Source organism: Hemitrygon akajei, chromosome 8, assembly GCF_048418815.1.
Source record: "Hemitrygon akajei chromosome 8, sHemAka1.3, whole genome shotgun sequence".
NCBI classification, from domain to species: domain Eukaryota; kingdom Metazoa; phylum Chordata; class Chondrichthyes; order Myliobatiformes; family Dasyatidae; genus Hemitrygon; species Hemitrygon akajei.
Genome location: NC_133131.1, coordinates 22950278 through 22973098, shown reverse-complemented (window position 1 = coordinate 22973098; position 22821 = coordinate 22950278). Strand labels below are relative to the sequence as shown.

The following is a 22821-nucleotide window of genomic DNA, read 5'->3' as shown; positions in this document are numbered from 1 at the left end:
ATTGGTTTCACCAATATTGATTACGGAAAAAGAGTTAACCCAGACAGTGGAAGTATTTCCCAGAATCTTTCTCAAAATAGAGCCACTGGATTTTTTGATGTCTATCTGATAGAACAGGCAGGGCCTCTGTGTAAATTCTCAATGAACACCAGTGAACAGAACAGAAAGAAATTTGATCTCGGGCATCTTGTGTTACTGTGGATGTGACATGACACTTTACAAACAAGTCTCCTTGCTTTCTGCTTTGACTGGTCTTCATAATCAAAAATATGAAAGAGAGTGAAGAACTGATTGATCACTAGAGCTGCAAACATCAGACACTTATTGCTCTTGTGCTGCTTGGTTTCCAAAATGCACGTCTCTGAGTTGGGCAGAGTACACAAAAAGTTCAAAGTAAATCTATTATCAAAATACGTATATGTCGCCATTGGTTACCCTGCATGCATCCACAACAGAACAAAGAAATGGAATCAGTGGAAAAACCGTAAACAAAGACTGACAAACAACCAATGTGTAAAAGAAGATAGATCTGAGGAATTGAGTTGTAGAGTGTTTGAGTGGAATGAGACGATTCAATTAGGATGTCTCTCCATCCCCATTACAATAGGAGCCAGTCAAAGGGGCTCTGATCAGGGTGCAGCCAGCCCAACTATCAACCCTTCAAAAAAAAAAATGAAGTAGACAAGCTGCAAAAATGCAAACTACCAAGCTGTTAAAGAATGGGAGTATAAGGCACATTTTTGTGAATTGACTCAGGGAGCCAGGAAGTACACAGTCAAAGAAAAGTGATTAGACAAAGTACTGACGAGATGGCTTCTTCTCGGTTCTCCCCCCAGGAAAAGCAGTGTCCAAACTGAGAGTCGGCAAACTCATGGAGACCTCCCGCTGCTGCGACACTGAAGTAACCCCAGACGTTTTTACTGCTGCGGAAGTTCAGCTCCTGAACTGTCCCAGAGCTTGGCTTGAACCCCTGTTGGGAGAGAGTGAGAAAACACTTGTAAATAGGGAATCACTTCACTGCAGTAAAACAGACGTAATCCTCCTTGCTTTACACAAACTTAGACACCAGTGTATATATTTACTTATTACATAAAATAATAATGAATTAATAACTGGTTAAGTATATTAATTAGAACAAATCTTGAAACACAAAATGCCGGAGGCCAGGCCAGGCCACATCTATGGAAAAGAGTAACAGTCGACATGTTGGGACGAGGTCCTTCATCAGTCCTGGCCTGCTGAGCTCCTCCAGCATTTTGTGTGTGTTGCCTGGATTTCCAGCATCTGCAGATTTTCTCTTGTTTTATCTTCACTCTTTAAACGTTCATGAGACTGATTTTAAAGTTCCTACTCTTGGCTTGGAATTGTAAAAAAGTAAAATAGAGTCCAAGGAAATATCATATTCCATCCCAAACCTTAGCGTAGAGGTGCTCCATAATCTTGGCGCTGAGAATCAGGAAAGTGGTGGCCAGGTTGGCAGAGAGAATGAGCAGAATAAGGGGCAGTACAGCAGTCAGCGTTACATGATTACAGCACCAGGCTCAATTCCCATCGCTGTTTGTAAGGAATTTATACATTCTCCCTGTGACTGTGGGTTTCCTCAGGGTGCCAGTTTCCTCACACAGTCCAAAGACGTAGAGATTAGTAGGTTACTTGGTCACATTGGTTTAATTGGGCCAAAAGGGCCTATTACTGCGCTGTAGATCTAAATTAAATTAAATAATATACTGACAATGCTCTGTCACCGTCAGACCTGGGAAGTGGAGAGGGGGTGAGGGGTGAAGAACTGGAAAGGGTGTCTACAAATTTCAGCTTACTGATATGTAGACATGAACTAGTAACCCAATACTGTAAGGACGACATGGTGGCATAGTGGTTAGTACAATGCTTTACAGAGCAGCAACCAGGGCTTAATCCCTGCTTCTACCTGTAAGGAGTTTGTACGCTCTCCCCGTGACCATGCAGGTTTCATCCAGGTGCTCCAGTTTTCTCCCACAGTCCAAAGATGCACCGGCTGGTAGATTAATTGGTCATTGTAAATTGCACCTGGGGTTAAATTGTGGGTTTCTAAGCAGCACAACTCAAAGGGCCAGAAGGGCCTACTCTGCATTGTATCATAATACATTCTTAAAAATAAAAAGCCTCCAATTATCAACACAGTCTGCGTGCTGCATTTTGCAGCAGTCTAGGACTTCATTAAAGGTTGTGGGAACAGTAGCAAAATAACAAACCGAAGCTTAATAAAACTAAAATTATGTTTTACCTCATCAGGGTTTTCACTGGTGATACGAGCAGCTATCACGTGACCACGCGGACAAGGGATATTTGTAGAATTCTCAAAATCAATTGGTGAATCTCCCCATGGGGCAACTCCATAGAGCATGCGGATGTCCTTGATTCTGTGCAGAGGGATTCCCATAGCAATCTGAAGGATATTAATTGCAGAGTTTCACCAAGTTTAGAATTTGTGACTTGTTTTGAATGAAAGAGAGAGAGACAGACACATTTTACAAGTACACAGCGTCAACGTAAACATACTCCAGATAATAATTAAAGCAATATGAGAAAAATATAGAACCCACCTGCAACTGTGCTGAAGGCAAGTTTACATCTGCGACCATTTCAGTGCAGGGATGTTCCACTTGAAGCCTTGGGTTTAACTCCAGAAAGTAGAAGCTTCCATCTTGACTGTAAAGATATTCTACTGTGCCCGCACTTGCATAGCCTACCATTTTTGCCAGCTTCACTGCACACTGTAAAATAAGCAATCAGCATGACAATTGATGCACTGTCTTGCCTCTAAGCCGCTGAAGCATGATGTGGTCTATAGCTCATAATTGTACTTATAAATCAAAGTGTATGCCAGGGCTCCAAAGCAGAATTGTGAAGTTGACGGGGGGGGGGGGGGGGGGGGGGAAGGAAGAATCACGAACTAGAAATTGATGCAATATACACCCAGTGGACATTTATTAATAGGTGGACCTGCTTGTTAATGCACATATCTTAACAGCCAATCACATAGCAGCAACTCAATGGGTAAAAGCATGCAGACATGGTCAAGAGGTTCAGTTATTGTTCAGACCAAACATCAGAATGGGGAACAAATGTGATCTAAGTGACTTTGACCGTGGGATGATTATTGGCGCCAGACAGGGTGACTTGAGCATCTCAAAACTGCTGCTCTCCTGGGATTTCTACGCACAACAGTCTGTAGAGTTTGCAGAGTATGGTGTGAAATACAGAAAACATCCAGTGAATGGCAGTTCTGTAGTGGCAAACGCCTTGTTAATGAGAGAGGTCAGAGGAGATTGGCCATACTGGTTCACGTTTACAGGAAGGTGACAGTAACTCAACTAACCATGCATTACAACAACAGTGTGCAGAAGATCTCTGAATGCACAAGTTGAATCTTGAAGTGGATGGGCTACAGCTAGAGGGGGCCATTACCCTCTAAAAATATACTTAGTACAGAGTACACTGAGGGTATTTTGGAAAAACAAAGGTAGCTCATCCAAACTGGTTCTAATGTCATAAAATAAAACTATGCATACTCACGTTCTCCATGTTTTCAAACACCGTTGAGGTAGCAATTGTTGCTGGGGCTTCTTCGATAATCTTCTGGTGTCGCCGCTGAACGGAACAATCACGGCCAAATAAGGAGATTGCATTGCCGTAGTGATCTGCAAGGATTTGGACTTCAAGATGACGTGCATGTTTGGCAAGTCTCATAACAAAAATTGGAGAACCAGGGACCTCAGTTTGCACCTGAAAAAAAGAGGGCAATTCTTTTTGCAAAAATAATGTATAGAAGTGCAAAGTAGAACCATTGCTCTATTTCTAATATAGACATCAGACATGGTCCTCTATATTTTAGGATAAATCTTAAAAGTAACCCATGCAGAAAATGTACCTGAAGGATACAAGATCACAGAATTGCTTTATATTCTCCAGCTGTCATGACACCAGACCATCAAGGGAAGCAATGAACTAAAGAACATAAGGAATAGGATACAAAAGGCCATTTGGCACCTCAGGCCTTCTCCGCCACTCATCACAGCTAATCTTTTACATCAAACCCATTTTCCGGCATGATTCCTTTATCTCTTAAACATTCTAAAGACTCATGGTCTGTTTAAATGAACTTGATGACTAAGCCTCCACTACATTTCACGGCAGATAATTCCAGAAGTTTGCCGCTCTAGAAAACATTCTCCTCATTCCAGTTCTAAATAACCCAAGCCTTATTCAGAGACTGAGAGCCCTAGTTCTAGGCTGCTCAGCAAGAAGAAACATCCTCACTTACTGTCAAGCATGTCAAACCCAGTAAGGATTTTAGAAGTTACAATGAGATCTCCTCTCGCTCATCTAAATTCAGACAATACAGCCTTGTCTATTCTTATCATATGGAAACTTCAGCATCCACAGAGCCAGTCTAATAAATCTTCAGTGTACTACCTTTACGGAAAGGCTAGCCTTATCTTGGGTAAGGAGATCAAAACTCTTTTAAAAGGTACAGGAGCCTGAAGACCTAAACTCAGTTTTAGGAGCAGCTTCTTCCCCTCTGTCATCACATTTCTGACTGGTTCATGTACCCATTCACCATTCCTTTTTTTGCACTATTTATCTTCGTAACTTGTAATTTTTTATGTATTCCACTGTACTGCTTCCACAAAACAAAAAAAATCATAACGTGTCCATGATAATAAACTTGAATCTGATTCTGACCGATATATGATACTCCATCTAGCATCACCAAGGTATTATATATTTACAATCATTACTCCTGTATTCAGATTCTTCCATAATAAAACCTAACAGCTTTCCAAATTTTTTGCTCCACCTGGCTTTCACTGACTTGCATACAAGGACACGATCCCACTGCCCGCTAACCAAAGATCAATTTATTCTCACTGTTCGTTTTTGTCCAATAACTACTATAAAGTCAGTACATCAACCTCGAATGTGTGCTCTGACCTTGTTGATCAATTTCCAGTGTGAACTTTATCAAAAGCCTTAAAATCAAAATACACTATATACATGTTTCTCCTTTATTTATTCCACATCTTGAAAGAAATTTAGTAAATTAGTCAAACAGCCTGCCTACCTCCACTTTAAATATTCCCAATTACCTGGTCTCTATGGCCACCTGTGTCAATTAATTCCACAGATTTAGCACTCTCTGGCTAAAGAAATTCCCTCGCATCTCTGTTGCCCTTTTATTCTGAGATTATGCTCGCTGATCCTACATTGTCAATACTTATGGAGAGAAGGCAGGAGAATGGGGGTGAGAAGGAATAATAAATCAGACGTGATCAAATGGTGGAACAGACTATGGCCAACTGGTCAAATTCTGCTTCTATGAATTATGATATTAAGCCTCTCCTTTTTATCTGTGCATGGTAATTGATGAGCAGATTGCTCAGATGTCCTATTAAGTTCTTACCCACAATCAGGGAGATAAGGCAAGTGTGGTAGAGGAAGGAAAGGGTGGTGTGTTAATTGAAATCTTCTGTAGAAAGATTAACTAAACAAGTCTTCTTCATATATATAACTTTATGAAGGTCTGGAAATTCTTATTGCTCAGCTGAAAAGCAGCAGCTCAAAAGATCTTGTAGTAAAATCTCCCAGGAAATTATGTTGAATGTCATAAATAGGCCTGTGTTCAAAACTACTACACATCTTTATGGCTGATCCATAAGGATGCCAAACAAACCTGACTGTAATGATGTAATGAATACTGCATTTCAGAAACAAAAATAAAGTAGGTAAGTAGATGAAAAAAAACTTCAGGTCTTTTTCTAATTTCTTGTTAACCTGTTAAAACCTATACAAGTCTGAACTAAGCATTTTGGAAGGATCACAGTCCAGAAATGAAGGGGTGGGGGAAGGAAAGGAAAGAGAGATGTGTAATTTATACCAAACTTACTAATATACAAACATGCACATCTTACTCTTATTATAAAATTAGACTCTGCAGATTTCATTGCTCATTTTTCAATAAACTACCCCATGATATTTCTACTTTCAACTTGGCTCATCAGTTTTACAATGTAATTGCTTCAAGTTCACTAAAGTAACTGCACATTATTAATGAAACAAATGCCATTTCAACACGCCAGTTGATTTTTATTCCCATAATAGGCATAAAGCCTTCAGGGAAAAGCTAAGCATACTGTAAAAGCACAAGTGTCTTCCGAAATCTAAAGTCTCCACACAGAAACAGGTGGCTGCTGAACTGACCAATTCAAAGATGCAAACTGCCTTGATAGCTACAGCACACTTTGGCCACCCTTGTATGTGTCATGCAGAAAGCAGACACAACCCGAGGTAAAAAGTTTTAATCCCTCCTGGCAATGCTTTGCAAAACATGCTAGAATCTAGAGTGTACTATCTTGGAACAGATAAAGTGAAGGGTTAGTAACTTGGAAACAAATGAAAGCAAATTGCAATGCTTTACCACATTAATCACTATGCCTGACAAGAGAGTGCACTTCTTGCAGAAATGCACTAGTAAACGTAAATCTATCCCATTACCTGGAGCAGCATTAACACATTAATGGCGCTCACTAGATAATTCAAATTAAAATTGTCACATTCAGTGTAGATTTATTTCACACAAACAAACTTGATTTTTCCATTTTCTTCTAAGACAATACCCAAATCACTCACCTGTCTGAAAAGGTTTGGAAAATCCTCAGCATTGTTCACCTTTCTTATCCCTTTTCCACCTCCTCCTTCAGAGGCCTTGATCATCACTGGATAGCCAATATCTTCTGCAGCCTAACATGTGCAATATATGGATTAGGATTAAAATGGTATAAAACATAACAAAGGCCACCACTGCCATACAGATCTAAACTCAGTGAATTAAATAATCGTTATCAGAACTGCAAAAAAGAAATGTAACATGGCTGCAGAAAGTCTTAAGTACTCGTTGTCTGAGTCACAATACAAAAGAGCCTTCTGAGTCCATCTCACTTAATGAAATTGCATAGGTACATTTCAGGATTAAATTTAAAGCCCAGGATCTCACAAAGTTATATTAATTCAAGATCTGCTCATTGTGAACAGATCTTTTCACAGGCAGAGTTACCAGAAAACCTACAGAAAATCACTAACCAAGGAGGTTCAAAAATATACCACCACAGACTTCATCATCACTGAAGAGCCAAGTGACATTGGCTCAACAGCAAATGTTTTCCACAGGAATTAATGCATTTCCAAGTACTGAAAGGTGTGCCTTGTCTAGAGAACTATTAAAAAAAATTCAACACTGGCCATTCAATCACTGCTGGTGCCAAAATTTGATGCATGTTGAAATGCAATCAGTAAATAATTTGGATACAAGATCGCATTTGCAAACACTTAAATTTTGGTAGTAGAAATCCATCGTTATCCATACAAATACCATTTATTTATTTGAGTTACAGCGTAGAATAAGCTCTTCAAGCCACACTGCCTATCAACCCCCGATTTCATTCTCCCCAAAACATGGGACAATCTATAATGACCAATTAACCTACCAACCGGTTCGCCTATGGACTATGGGAGGAAACCTACACTGTCACAGGAGGAATGTACAAACTCCTTACAGACAGCAGCAGGCATTGAACCAGGGACACTGATACTGTAAAGCACTGGGCTAACACTGCTGTGCCACCCAATTCTTACCAGAGGTCGCATTTAGAAATTAAAAAGGTCATGCTGATCTCCTGTAACCCAGCCGACATTTCAAAAAGCAAAATTAATAGTCATTTCTTTAAAATTGCTACTTTTAATGCCTAAATACACACAAACAAGCCGTCTCCTTTGGCTTCTAATATCTTAGACAATATTATACCAAAGGCAAACACTGAGGGGACATACAGAAAATACAGTTATTATTCTTCACAGATGTAGCTGCCTCTGTTATTGTTATGGTGCCTCAGATTGCACAGGCGATGCATAAATATTCACCCCTCACCTTCATACCACTTTCCACGTCTGCAATGCAGCCCTTCTCATACAGCTCAGGAGGAACATTCACAATCAGTTTTGGAGGGTTGGTTTCTGTCCACTCAATCATCAGTCCTTAAAAAAACAAAAGGGAAGCAACAAAATGCTACTTACATATGTCAATAAATTGTATGCTGCAAGTGTGCACTTAAGAAACACAGTTGCTGAAAAGAGTTTAATTAGGGAACAGTTGCACAAACTTCCAATAATAAGCATTGACTATCTTCAGCTTGTATGGCCGAGAACATTTCCAAAGGTTTGTGATGGAGGGGAATAACCTGTCGATGTTTTGGGCCGTGACCCTTCATCAGTCCCGATGAAAGCACTTGGCCTGAAATGTCAACTGTTTATTCCCCTCCATAGATTCAGCCTCACCTGCACGAGTTCATCCTGCATTTTGTGTGTGTTACTTTTGAACCATACCTAGTTAATGGGAACTGGCCATGGGTGACAGCTATGGAGATGAAGTATTTTTCACCAGGTGACATCACACTGCTTTCAGTAGACGGCCAGGAGCTGCTTCAGATAAAGCACGCTGTTGTTTCAACCCACCACATAGGAAATACATTTCTAAAAGCCTAAGCAAACTAAATGCTGCATAGTGGCATCTGCATCAGACTTTGAAGCGAGTGGTACTGAGTTCGAATCCAGCCAGCTCCTTCCATCCATGCTGGGTGGAACGTTGAGCCAGCAACCCAGCCTCATTAAAAAAAAGACAAATGCTAAAGAAACAGCGTGGTTGCCGCCTGATGCACCACAAGACGCGGATAGGATAACAAAAGCACACTAAAGATAGGTGAGAGGAGGATACACAAAGAGGTAACTAACTAATCAAAACTTGGAAGTGATTTGTGGTATAAGCAAAGGATTCTATCCATAAGAGTTCTGTTTCCTTTTCTTCAATATTCTACATATATTTCATTTTAAGATATGCTCCATGCTTCAAAGTTTCTTCATCGCCTTTACATCTCTTTACCTTTCACACTACTCCCTTGCATAAAGTAACAGCATCATTCTACTCCCTACAGCCAACACACAGGAGGCGCCAGTACCTTGGAAAATCACTTGCCTCACCTCCTCGGCACTTCCTAATATGAGGTGCAACACCAACCCGTTTCACGTTTTGCACATCAACTGATAAGAAACCATCATCGCTTTATAGGATTTGAGATCTATTCAATAACGTTTACACGTTTAGCACCAATTTAATTTTTAAAACATGCATGGATCAGAGTGATACCACTATCAAAGTGTATACTGTGTCATGCCATTAGACAAGACACCGGGACAAAAACTCCGATTGTTTTGATTTAGGTTCAATTTTTAATTACCAGTGCTATTATGACAAGCTCTATTCATTGGAAAAATAAAACAGTGTTTTATTGAATTGTTTTCTTAAATGATTGAATAACATCCCTTCAGCAAGGGAACAATACTTCACAAAAATAACTCTTCTACCACTCAGTCTGCACTACTCTGGCACACTAATGCCACAAAACTCCTTATTCCGCATCCACCAGGGTATTTTAAAAAAAGGATTCCCTCAAATCCAGTAATCCTCCCAGCATTTTATTTCCAGCTGACATAAATGCACTATGTTTTGCAAAAGCCTTCTGCGTGAGAACAAAACCTCATGCGCTTTACAGAATGAGCATCCATCAGCCGACCACTCGATTGTAGAAATCATCATAATCAGGCTGAAGCCAGCCAGCTTACATACACTAGCCAAATGAGGAAGAAGAGAAACTCAGGCAAGGCCTACTTGCTCTGCAAACCCTTCTTAAACAATCTAATTCAAAAATCAGGAAATTTAGCCCCATTATGGTGTGAAACGAGCTGCCAGCAGAATTGTGAATGGGGGGTTAATTTTAACATTTAAGGTAAGTACTTGGATGAGAGGGTATTGGAGGGCTATGGTCCAGGGGCAGATAGGATTTGGCATAATAGTAGAGTAAGGACTAGATGGGCCAAAAGGTCTGTCTCTGACTCTATTACCTCCTGATTTCAATGGCAGGAAATGAGCGACAGGACAATTATTACTCTTCAGATCTTCAGTCTTAACAAGAATATTCTTTGATCAATTATCCAAGTATCTTTTATTTATTAAGATCTATGCCTTACCGGTGCCACTCCAGGGGAGAGTGGGGATGCCTGCAGTCTGTGCTACAATAGAAGAAGCAATCTTATCACCCAGGGCCCACATGGCAACACTTGGAGGACCTGAAGAAAAGGGAAAGTGTTTTGAGCAAAGTTCAACCTAGTTTACATTGCCAAAAATAATTTAGTAATCTCAGCAAAGAGTCCATTCATCACACTGAGTTAAGAGACAGTCCACCTACTAAGCGGGCTTCTGACAAGTTCAGAACAAAAGGACACATATTAACTTGAAGACATATTCCATTTGTACGGATTCGAGTTTGAGCCAAGTGTAATGCAAGGAGTAACAGACTGCTCTGAACTACTTCACATAATTAGCAAAGAAAACATAGGGAAGAGGCCATGCTCTCTTCTCACTGATGTCATCAGGAAGGTGGTACAGGAGCCTCAGGACCATAAGACCATAAGATATAGGAGCAGAATTAGGCCATTTGGCCCACTGAGTCTGCTCCACCATTTCATCATGGCTGATCCAATTTTCCTCTCAGCCCCAATATCCTGCCTTCTCTCCACATCCCCTCATGCCCTGACCAATCAAGTATCTACCCATCGCCGCCTTAAATATACATACATAAAGACCTGGCTTCTACAGCTGCCTGTGATAAAGAATTCCACAGATTTACCACTTTCCAACTAAAGAAATTCCTCATTTCCATTCTAAAAGGACGCCCCTCTATTCTGAGGCTGTGTCCTCTGGTCTTTGGCTCTCCATAGGAAACATCCATTCCACATCCCCACTGTGGCCTTTCACCATTTGATAGGTTTCAATGAGGTCACCCTTCATTCTTCCGAACTCCAGTGAATACAGGCCCAGAGCCAACAAATGCCCTTCATATGGCAAGGTATTCAATTCGGGAATCACGTTTGTGAACCTCCTTTAAACCCCCTCTGGTTTCAGCACATCCCTTCTAAGATTAGGGGCCCAAAACTGCTCACCGTGCTTTATAAATTTTTAACATTACATTCCTTGCTTTTATATTCTAGTTCTCTCAAAATGAACACTAACATGGCATTTGCCTTCCTCACCACAGATTCAACCTGCAAAATTAACCTTTAGGGATCCTGCACAAGGACCCCAGTCCCTTTGCAACTCGCTTTTTTGCATTTTCTCTCCATTTAGTAAATAGTCAACCCTTTCATTTCTTTTACTGAAGTGTATGACCATACAGATCACGACACTATATTCCATCTGCCATTTCTTTGCCCATTCTCCTTATCCAAGCCCTTCTGTAGCCTCTCTATTTCCTCAAAACTACAGGCCTCCACCTATCTTCATATTGTCTGCAAACTTTGCAACAAAACCGTCAATTCCATTATCCAAATCATTGATATATAGTATAAAAAGAATCAGTCCCAACACAGAACCCTGTGGAACACCATTAATCACTGGCAGCCAGCCAGAAAAGGCTCCCTTTATTCCCACTCTTTGCCTCCTGGCAATCAGACATTGCTTTATCTTTTAGAATCCTTCCTGTAATACAATGAGCTTTGTTAAGTAGCCTCATGTGTGACACCTTCTCAAAGTCCTTCTGAAAATCTAACACACAACACTAACTGATTCTCCTTTATCTATCCTGCTTGTTATTTCTTCAAAGAATTCCAACAGATTTGTCAGACAAGGTTTTCCCTTGAGGAAACCATACTGACTACGCCTATTTTATCATGTGCCTCCAAGTACCCAGAGACCTCATCCTTAATAATCAACTCCAAAATCTTCCCAACCACTGAAGTCAGACCAACTAGCCTATAGTTTCCTTTCTTCTGCTTCTCTCCTTTCTTGAAGAGTGGAGAGACATTTGCAATTTCCCAGTCTTCTGGAACCATTCCAGAATCTGGTAATTCTTGAAAGATCATTACTAATGCCTCAAATTTCTCTTCAGCCACCTCTTTCAGAACTCTGGGATATACACCATCTGGTCCAGATAGCTTATCTACCTTCAGTTTCCCAAGAACCTTCTCTCTAGCTATGGTAACTTCACACACTTCATGCATGCCCCTTGATATCTGGAACTTCCAGCACACTGCAAATGTCTGCCACAATGAAGACTAATGCAAATACTTATTCAGTTAATCTGCCATTGTTGTCCCCCATTACTACCTCTCCAGCTTCTTTTTCCAAAGGGCCAATATACACTCTGGCCTCATCACAATGACTCAACACCTTCTAATTCTATGTCACCTCTTTCTAATGATTTGATTTCATTTTTTACTGACAGGGCATCACTGCCCCCTCTGCCTTCTTGCCTACCATTTCAATACAACGTGTATCCTTGGACATTAAGCTCACAGCTATAATCTTTCACCCACACAATCAAGTTTAGGAAACAACAGGCTCTTGAACCAGAGGGTTTACTTCACTTGCCCAATCATTGAACTGTTCACACAACCTACGGACTCACTTTCAAGGACGCTTCATCCCACGTTTTCCATTTATTGATTATTGATTTATTTATTTATTATTTATTTTGTATTTGCAGAGTTTGTTATCCTTGGCAAATTGGTTGTTTGGTCACCCTGTGGGGTGCATGCAGTGTTTCTTGGATTTACTGTGTATGCCCACAAGAAAATCAATTTCTGGGTTGTATATGGTGACATATGTAACTTTGCTAATAAATTTACTTTAAACTTTGTATTAGCAATATACTTATAGTGAAAAACACAAATAGTATTTTTTGACCATTCGCTAACACTTATGAGGAAGAAAGAAAGTAATTAAACATAGGCTCTGTAACCTACTTTAACATTAAGAATACTTGCCTCTACAATCACTTGAAGTGTAACTGAACCACAATAACAAAAGGTTGAAGAATGAATTGGGTGAAATTGTTATGGGAAACAGAGAAATGGCAGAAGAACTTAATGAGTACTTTAGATCTGTTTTCACTAAGGAAGACACAAGCAATCTCCCAGATGTATGGATGGGCCAAGGACATAGGGTAACAGAGGAAATGAAACAGATTGACATTCGGAAGGAAACAGTGATGAGAAGACTGATGGGACTGAAGGCTGACAAATCCCCAGGTCCAGATGGTCTGCATCCTAGGGTACTAAAGGAGGTGGCCCTGGAAATTGCGGATGCATTGGTAATCATTTTCCAATGTTCCTTAGATTCAGGATCAGTTCCGGAGGATTGGAGAATGGCTAATGTTATCCCACTTTTTAAGAAAGGGGGGAGGGAGAAAACAGAGAACTATCGACCTGTCAGCCTGACATCGGTGGTGGGAAAGATGCTAGAGTCCATTATTAAGGATGAAATAGTGGCATATCTAGATAGCAGTGATAGGATTGGGCCAAGCCAGCATGGATTTACCAAAGGTAAATCATGCTTGACTAATGGGAGATCCAGTGGATGTAGTGTACCTCGATTTTCAGAAGGCATTTGATAAGGTCCCACATAGAAGATTGGTGGGTAAAATCAAAGCTCAGGGCATCGGGGGGAAGGCATTGACATGGATAGAAAACTGGTTGGCAGATAGAAAGCAAAGGGTAGCGGTGAATGGGTGTTTCTCGGAATGGCAGGTGGTGACTAGTGGGGTGCCACAGGGCTCGGTATTGGGACCACAGCTGTTTACCATTTACGTTAACGATTTGGATGAAGGCATAGAAAATAACATCAGCAAATTTGCTGATGATACTAAGCTGGGTGGCAGTGTGACATGTGATGAGGATGTTAGGAGAATTCAGGGTGACTTGGATAGGCTGGGTGAGTGGGCAGATACTTGGCAGATGGCGTTTAATGTGAATAAGTGTGAGGTTATCCACCTTGGGAGTAAGAACAGGAAGGCAGATTATTATCTGAATGGTGTAGAGTTGGGTAAGGGAGAAACAAAGAGATCTCGGAGTCCTTGTTCATCAGTCACTGAAGGTGAATGAGCAAGTGCAGCAGGCAGTGAAGAAGGCTAATGAAATGTTGGCCTTTATTACAAAGGGAATTGAGTACAAGAGCAAGGAAATCCTCTTGCAGTTGTACAGAGCCCTGGTGAGACCACACCTGGAGTATTGTGTACAGTTTTGGTCTCCAGGGTTAAGGAAGGACATCCTGGCTGTAGAGGAAGTGCAGCGTAGATTCACGAGGTTAATTCCTGGGATGTCTGGACTGTCTTACGCAGAGAGGTTAGAGAGACTGGGCTTGTACACGCTGGAATTAAGGAGATTGAGAGGGGATCTGATTGAAACATATAAGATTATTAAGGGATTGGACAAGATAGAGGCAGGAAATATGTTCCAGATGCTGGGAGAGTCCAGTACCAGAGGGCATGGTTTGAGAATAAGGGGTAGGTCATTTAGGACAGAGTTAAGGAAAAACTTCTTCTCCCAGAGAGTTGTGGGGGTCTGGAATGCACTGCCTCGGAAGGTAGTGGAGGCCAATTCTCTGGATGCTTTCAAGAAGGAGCTAGATAGATATCTTATGGATAGGGGAATCAAGGGATATGGGGACAAGGCAGGAACCGGGTATTGATAGTAATTGACCAGCCATGATCTCAAAATGGCGGTGCAGGCTCGAAGGGCCGAATCGTCTACTTCTGCACCTACTGTCTATTGTTATCTGAGACTTCTGCCATTCAAATAAGTGACGTGTCAGCTTGGCTTAGTAGACAGCAATTTTGTCTGTTTTGCAAAGATTTGCATGTCTTTGACCTCCACAGACAATCCCAGTTGACACTTTAACGCAAACAATGAACTTCAATGCTACAGCTGCCACCTTCTGTGAAAACATTAAACTCCTGAATCTACCCAAATGGTAATAAAAGACTAACAGCACTCTTTCAGAAACAAAAAAATTTTCTTACCCTAACATGTCATGTATCTAACGTACAATTTCAGGATCAGTCACATTTACACACAACTGTCTTTTAAGTGTCTAACATCCCTCACATCATCTCAGAGTCACAAAAGCAGCTGTCCAAGTCCAATTTCTTGCCTTCAAAAGCAGGGATAAATCAAGCAGGGGCCAAAGCAGTTAAAGATGACCATTTCTTACCCATGAATGCAATGTCATGTTTGTGTAGTAGTTCTGGCAGTTTTGGGTTCTCAGAGGCATGGCCCCAGCCTGCCCACACTGCCTGTAAACAGAAGAGATAATACAGTTTCTTTGTACATATTGCTTTACAAAGGAGGAAAGAAAATAACTGGTAACTGTAGGCCCTCATAATTGACCTCCCAAATATATATTGAGATGTGCAACGCTACTCTGAATAGCTACTGGACGTGACTGATTTTAGTGGTATGCTTGACAATTCAGCAGGGCCGCAAATGCAATCATCCAAAAATCTCAGAGGAGACATGGCTTTGAAAAAGGACCTAGTGCTTTCCTGGCGTATACAGTCAGCCCTCCTTATCCGCGGGGGATTGGTTCCAGGATCCCTCGCGGATACCAAAATTCGCGGATGCTCAAGTCCCTTATTCAACCTGTCTCAATGCACTGGACCTTAGGACCCAGCGGAACCCCAGACCTTATTTAACCTGTCTTAGTACGGTGGACATTAGGACCCGGCACTAGAGCTCTGAATGCGCAGTGTTTCTGTTCATGAAAATAATCACGATCACGATTGGAAATAAAGTGGAAATTATAAAGCGATCGGAAAGAGGTGAAATGCCATCGGTCATTGGAAAAGCGTTAGGCTACAGTCAGTCAACGATCGGAACAATTTTAAAGGATAATTGAGAAAGGCTCTGCCCCGATGAAAGCTACAACTATTACTAAGCAACACAGTGGTTTAATTATTGGGTTTTGAATCCTCCACATCGGCACAGTGGAGAGCGCACTCAGAAGCGGTCTGTCACTGGATCGAACTCGGAAAATTCCGTTCCCGAGCCCGTTGCTGAAAAATACGTTCTTAAGTGTTTTATATACATAGAAAGGTAAAATATATACTATATACACTAAGACAAACATTTGACTAACTGATGCTAAATAATACCGGATGTACCTGTTCTGACTTACTTAGTAAGAGAACTTCCGATTATTTTTGATCCCGATGCATGATAACCCACGCACAACATCCCATATACTTTAAATCATCTCTAGATTACTTATAATACCTAATACAACATAAATGCTATGTAAAATGGTTGCTATACTGCATTGTTTAGGGAATAATGACAAGAAAAAAAGTCTGTACATGCTCGTACAACAAGTGCTGGAAGAGCACTTCCGGGTTTTCGCGATTCGCGGTTGGTTGAATTCATGCATTCAGAATCCGCGGATAAGGAGGGCCGAGTGTACGATGAATAAACTCTTCTCAGGCTTCTAGCCGGGTACAGGTATCAATTATAACTGACGTTTCAATAACAAACTCCATGATTTTCATCATTCCCTGATGACGATGGCAGAGTTTGTCATTGAAACTGCGTTTATAAGAAATACTTGCACCCGGCTAGAAGGCCGAGAACAGTTTATTCAAGACACAGCTATGCCGAAAAAAACTGATCGTTTTAGCCTGGTTAAGTATGACTGTGTTCCCATCCCAGCTAAAAAGGAAATGAGAGAACAGAGGAGCAACATAAAGAGATAATTGGCAAGGAAGCAAATAATAGAAACATCTCAACTACTTATAATGTAGAAGAATTCACAATGATTATAGAACAATGAGTTAAAGCTATCGTAGAAACAGCAGGACATATAGTAATATGCATATATCAGTATAATATTAGAAAAAATACCCGAGCTATCTGAGCCAAAAAGAAATGTAAACAAAGACAATTTTGCGGCTTCATTTCTGACAGTACCTGGACTGGGATGCGTTTTGCGATGTCCAATATCAGCTCAACATTTGCATAGTTATTATTGTTTGGTCCTCCGGGTACAGGAACATAGTGGTCTGCCATTTTGATGTATTCTGCAAGCAAAATAAATCATTTCACCACAACTTGTCTTTGGCAGTAACCTTAAAAGAATACCAAAAGACCAGAGGTAAGCAGTCACTGAGTGAATACACTGTTGTGCAATAGTAACTTAAAAGATCATTGTGCTTCATTGTTTCAAAGACTGAGGAGCAATGCGAGCAACTTATGAGAAGTAAGCAATGAAATTATCCAAAGGTTACACAATGTGAGGGCTTTTATAATGTTCAACAGGCTGTCAACCTGGTCACTTCCAGACAACTGACTGATAATCTCTGTCTACAAAATCACAAATTTCCTCTTTTTTCTCTGACTCTTACTAACACACAGTTCCATTTACACTATTCCCTTATTCTTTATGAAACATTAAAAGACAACAGGCTTCCCAGCTCTCTTGGGTGGCCAATTTCATTTCCCATAGCTAAATTTATTCCCCATTATAGTGTTAAATGTGCATGAGGTTGATAGGTGCTTGATTATTAAGGGCATCAAAGGTTATGGGAAAAAGATCAGAGTATAGGATTGAGATGGAAAATAAATTAGTCATGATGGAATGGTGGAGCAGATTCGATGGGCCAAATGGCCTAATTCTGCTCCTACAACAAAATTACCCAGGGATGGGACTCTACTGCTGCTTACTATCTTGTGTATCAGCAAGTTGGTGCATCCTCAAGGGGCCTATCCTCAGAATCTTACAGTAATCTTCTTTGTGGTGGCGTGTTGAGGAGGAAGCATTAAGAAGAGGGACGCCTCACGTCTTAATAAGCTGGTAAGGAAGGCGGGCTCTGTCGTGGGCAAAGTACTGGAGAGTTTAACATCAGTAGCTGAGCGAAGGGTGCTGAGTAGGCTACGGTCAATTATGGATAACTCTGAACATCCTCTACATAGCACCATCCAGAGACAGAGAAGCAGTTTCAGCGACAGGTTACTATCGATGCAATGCTCCTCAGACAGGATGAAGAGGTCAATACTCCCCAATGCCATTAGGCTTTACAATTCTACCGCCAGGACTTAAGAACTTTTTAAAAGCTATTATTAATGCTTTTTGAGATAGTGATTTAGATGCATATCATATTTTTTACTGAGTTAAGTATTGTATGTAATTAGTTTTGCTACAACAAGTGTATGGGACATTGGAAAAAAGTTGAATTTCCCCATGGGGATGAATAAAGTATCTATCTATCTATCTATCTAAATAAAAAAAACAGAAAATTCTGGAAATAGTAGTTCAGAGAGCACCTTTAAGAGAGAAACAGAGTTAATGCTTCATGTCAGAACACTTCATCAGAATTATGCGAAGTTAGAAAAAAAAAGGCTATTATTCTCTAACTAGAACGTTTTATGCAGTGTGTTCCAATAAAATTACCTTTCATTCTTCTAAATTCCAGTAAGTTTAGCCTGATCCTTTCTTTGTTAACCTTGTGAATTTCCTGAACTACCTCTGCAGGAGTCGCACAGATTTTGTCATGAATCAACTTGCTGGTACACTAGATAGCAAGCAAGAGCAGAGTTCCAGCCCTGGGTAATTTTGCTGTCTGGTTTAAGACCATAACACATCGGAGCAGAATTACGCCATTTGGCCCATCAAGTCTGCTCCACCATTCTATCATGGGTGATTTATTTCCATCTCAACTCCATTCTCCAACCTTCTCCCCGTAACACTTGATGCCCTTACTAATCAAGAACCTATAACCCTCCACTTTAAATGCACCCAATGACTTGGCCACCGTCTGTAGCAATGAATTCTCACAGATTCACAACCCTCTGGCTAAAGAAATTCCTCCATCTCCTTTTGTATTAATTAAAAGGACCATCCTTCTATTCTGGGGTTGTGCCATCTCATCCTCAACCCTCCCACCAGTGAAATAAAGTAAACAGTACAATGGGAGATTTGCATGAGGACCACAACCTTGTTGTAGGGTTTGGAGGCTTGCGTGTCTCGTTGACCTGGAGAACTATGTTGGCTGGAGTCAGGTCTTTATGCTTCGGCTCACGGTAGGGTCACCTATGCCTAACAAGTCAAAAGGTAGAGGCCAGACCTAGAGCGGTCCACCAGTCCTCCAGGTTCTAGGGTTCAGCTCTGACTGGTAAAACAAAACTGAAGAATCCTTCTAAATCTGTTAGCAGTGGTATTCCTGAGACTCCACCCGGGACGTGTATGGCTGCCAGCAGTGATAATGGAATGGGAGGTACTGGTATGGTGAAGGAAGCCCTGACCACCACCAGAGGAGAACGTTCAATGCCACCCGAAATGCCAGTGGTGTAATGGGCAGTAAGTACATAACTCTTGCCACTGACCCTGAAGTAACCATTCCACTTGCAGCTTGGGTGGAAATGGTCAAGACCAGGAGTTAAATCAGAGACGTTATTTATCTCTGTGGCTCAGCAGATTTACCTAGTAAGCTACTCAAAGTCACATTTTAAGCTTATCCTAACAATCAAACTGAAAATTGTTGAAGCTGTTCAGCATTTATATCCAATGATTTTGCTGCACTCCAGTTCTGAGACTGCAGGCCCTTCCACCCAAAGGTACAGAAAAAGAATTCCAGGATGTGTTGCGTGTACATTTCTCTGACATTAAATGTACCTTTGAAACTTGGAGGCAGGCCAGCAAATGTACCTTGTGCTCAGACCTCTGTGTCCTACCACTGAACTGCACTCTCTGAAAGTAATGACTCCAAACTTAAATTATTCTTTACGGTCTTACTGCACTGCCTACAATCTTGACCTCATCTGAAATCCTGCTGCTGAACCCAAATTCTCATCAAGTTCTATTACCCACTGAGTTTGCTGACCTTCACTGGCTCCCAATCTGGCAACACTTTAATCTTAAAATCCCTATTCTTGTGCTCCAATCCACCTATGTTCATATCAAGTCAAGTTTATTATCATTTAACTATACACATGTATACAGTCAAATGAGACAATGTTTCTCTGAATCATGGTGTAAAGCACAATAGTACACATAACACAATTGTAACGCATGATAACTTATGAAAGTAAGGATAAAACCAACAGATGAATTGCACATAAACAAGTAAAGTGCATAAATTAAATGTTATAACATACAGGGCCGGAGATGCTTTGAATGTGATGCGGTAGGGAGTTCAGATGCCCAATAGCCTGGGGGGGAAGAAGCTGGTTCCCAGCCTAACCGTTCTTGTTTTTATGCATCAGAGTCTCCTGCCTGATACTAGAAAGTCAAAGAGGATGATGGATGGATGGTAGGGAGACCCCCATGATCCTCTCAGCCATTCCCACAGTCCTCTGCTTATCCACCTCTCCTACAATCCTCAGATCTCAATGTTATTGCATTTCTAACCATCTACATACCCTCTGTCTTCAGCTGCTAACATCTTGCATTCCCTCCATACCTTGTGTAGCCGAGAATGCTTTTATTTCAAGAAAGTCTCCACGTGTGGGTCACTACCATAGATAAACTAACCTGCATTAGCTTTCAAGTCTTCTGGGGTGACCATGACTACAAATCGTATTGCACGTTCATTCCTGAACATTTCGTAAGACCAGCGCCGTATGGATCTCATGCATTTCACCGCAGCAATCCCATTGTTGGCAATCAGCACCTGTTGGACAAAGTCTTTGCAAGTTACTGAGACAGCAAGGGATCTAAATGAGTACCTTTAGGTTCCAAATCCAAATAGAAGCCAGAGGATCATCTGGAGGAACGTAGCCTGTTTGAACAATTCTAATCTGCATCTTATCATTTCACTCTGCAAAGTATACATATTACACAAGAGAAACTTGATGGGGAAAGCAAACTTTTACACCCCAGGCAGCAATCTATCAGTCATTTAACCAAACCCCAAAATATTCAGTTCTGATGCATCTTTTGTTCAAAACATGGACAATGCTTCCACTTCCCTGGTCAATGGGTTGTGACGTAAAGTTCAAAGCAAAATCGTGGCTTGTAGAGCAAATTCCTGAAAGTTTCAGCTCACATGCCTGACTAAAGATTGAAGGCTGAGAAAACTTCTTGGGAGCTACTTGCTTACCTTTTCAATAACTTTATTGCCACCAAACCGAGTTACGAACTCAGCCGGAGAAGCAACCGTGAAGTCTCTCTGCAGCTCAAGCTTCTTCCTGTCCCGTCCTTGCCTTATCAGGTGCAGCCCTGACATGCTAGGCCTGTGAAGGGAAGGAGTATTTTTCAAGAACAGAACTGCTCATTTATCAGGCAGATGGGCTGTTAGAGCCCAGATTTCAACATAATTAGAGAACGAACTGGATTTTAAAAAAAAATCAAAAGAAATTCAGTCTTCAATATTAGAACAGGAGGACGGTTCACATACAAAAAGCGGAAGACATTTTCTACTATATATACACACACACGCACGCACACACACACACACACACACACACACACACAGACATACATATATACATACACATACACACACACACACATATATATATACAGTTAGTGTCCAATATTACCACAAGTGAATGAAGTAAGCTATCAATACTCAAAGCCTGGGCAACACATGAACATATTGGCAGAAGTGCTGGCAGGTGACAAGTAATCACCTTCATGCTGAGAATAAGAGAAAATTGCAAGACACGGGACCATGTCGCAAAGAGTTAACAGTGAAGTACAACACCAGAACCAAGTAGTTTGAGAAGATTTCTTAACTGTGCATGAATGAATTAAATCTTGCCTCATCTATACATGAAACGACTGGCTTTCCCCCTTCCAATGCAAGCAATATGCCCAAGTCAAAAATTACAAATACCTGGAGATACGAATGGACAATAAACTGGACTGGTCAAAGAACACTGAGGCTGTCTACAAGAAGGGTCAGAGCCGTCTCTATTTCCTGAGGAGACTGAGGTCCTTTAACATCTGCCAGACGATGCTGAGGATGTTCTACGAGTCTGTGGTGGCTAGTGCTATCATGTTTGCTGCTGTGTGCTGGGGCAGCAGGCTGAGAGTAGCAGACACCAACAGAATCAACAAACTCATTCGTAAGGCCAGTGATGTGTGGGGGTGGAACTGGACTCTCTGACTGTGGTGTCTGAAAAGAGGATGCTGTCCAAGTTGCATGCCATCTTGGACAACGACTCCCATCCACTCCATAATGTACTGGTTAGGGACAGGAGTACATTCAGCCAGAGACTCATTCCACCGAAATGTAACTCTGAGCGTCATAGGAAGTCATTCCTACCTGTGGCCATCAAACTTTACAACTCCTCCCTCGGAGTGTCAGACACCCTGAGCCAATAGGCTGGTCCTGGACTTATTTTTCCACTTGGCATGATTAACTTATTATTTAATTATTTATGGTTTTATATTGCTATATTTCTTCACTATTCTTGGTAGTACGGCTGTAATGAAACCCAATTTCCCTCGGGATCAATAAAGTATGTCTGTCTGTCTGTCAATTCAGAGCCTCTCCTTCATTGATTGTTCTGCTAATGCCTGCAAACTGTAGCACAATGCAATGTTGAGGATTAGTCGTATGGTGTCAAAAAAAACACCAAAATTTCAAAGAAATATTGAGGCAGGTTTTCCTATCTTCCTGGACTTCCTGTCAGAACGCTGGCAGGTGGTAAGAGTGGGCTCCCTCAGCTCTACCCCTCTGACTCTCAACACAGGAGCCCCTCAGGGCTGTGTACTGAGTCCCCTCCTTACTCCCTGTATACCCATGACTGTGTTGCCACCCACGGCTCCCCCTCAATGTCGCAAAAACAAAGAGGCTGGTTGTGGATCACGGGAGGAATGGAGATGGGCTAACCCCTATTGACACCAATTAATCCAGGGTTGAGAGGGTAAATAGCTTTAAGTTCCTCGACATCCACATCACTGAG

At 41.3% G+C, this 22821-nt stretch overlaps 1 protein-coding gene across 3 annotated transcripts in view; it reads right to left on the bottom strand.

The window, feature by feature from the left end:
- Nucleotides 1-22821, bottom strand: part of acaca (acetyl-CoA carboxylase alpha) — a 276544-nt gene that overhangs the window by 227175 nt on the left and 26548 nt on the right. For all 3 annotated transcript variants that reach the window (XM_073053437.1, XM_073053439.1, XM_073053438.1), the window contains exons 3-13: nucleotides 21009-21141; nucleotides 20441-20579; nucleotides 16882-16991; nucleotides 15134-15215; nucleotides 10117-10215; nucleotides 7964-8070; nucleotides 6670-6780; nucleotides 3556-3765; nucleotides 2583-2753; nucleotides 2264-2425; nucleotides 807-970 (exon numbers count right to left, since the gene is read on the bottom strand). In XM_073053437.1, the coding sequence (XP_072909538.1) occupies nucleotides 807-970; nucleotides 2264-2425; nucleotides 2583-2753; nucleotides 3556-3765; nucleotides 6670-6780; nucleotides 7964-8070; nucleotides 10117-10215; nucleotides 15134-15215; nucleotides 16882-16991; nucleotides 20441-20579; nucleotides 21009-21141 (1488 nt within the window). The remainder of the gene's footprint in view (nucleotides 1-806; nucleotides 971-2263; nucleotides 2426-2582; nucleotides 2754-3555; nucleotides 3766-6669; nucleotides 6781-7963; nucleotides 8071-10116; nucleotides 10216-15133; nucleotides 15216-16881; nucleotides 16992-20440; nucleotides 20580-21008; nucleotides 21142-22821) is intronic.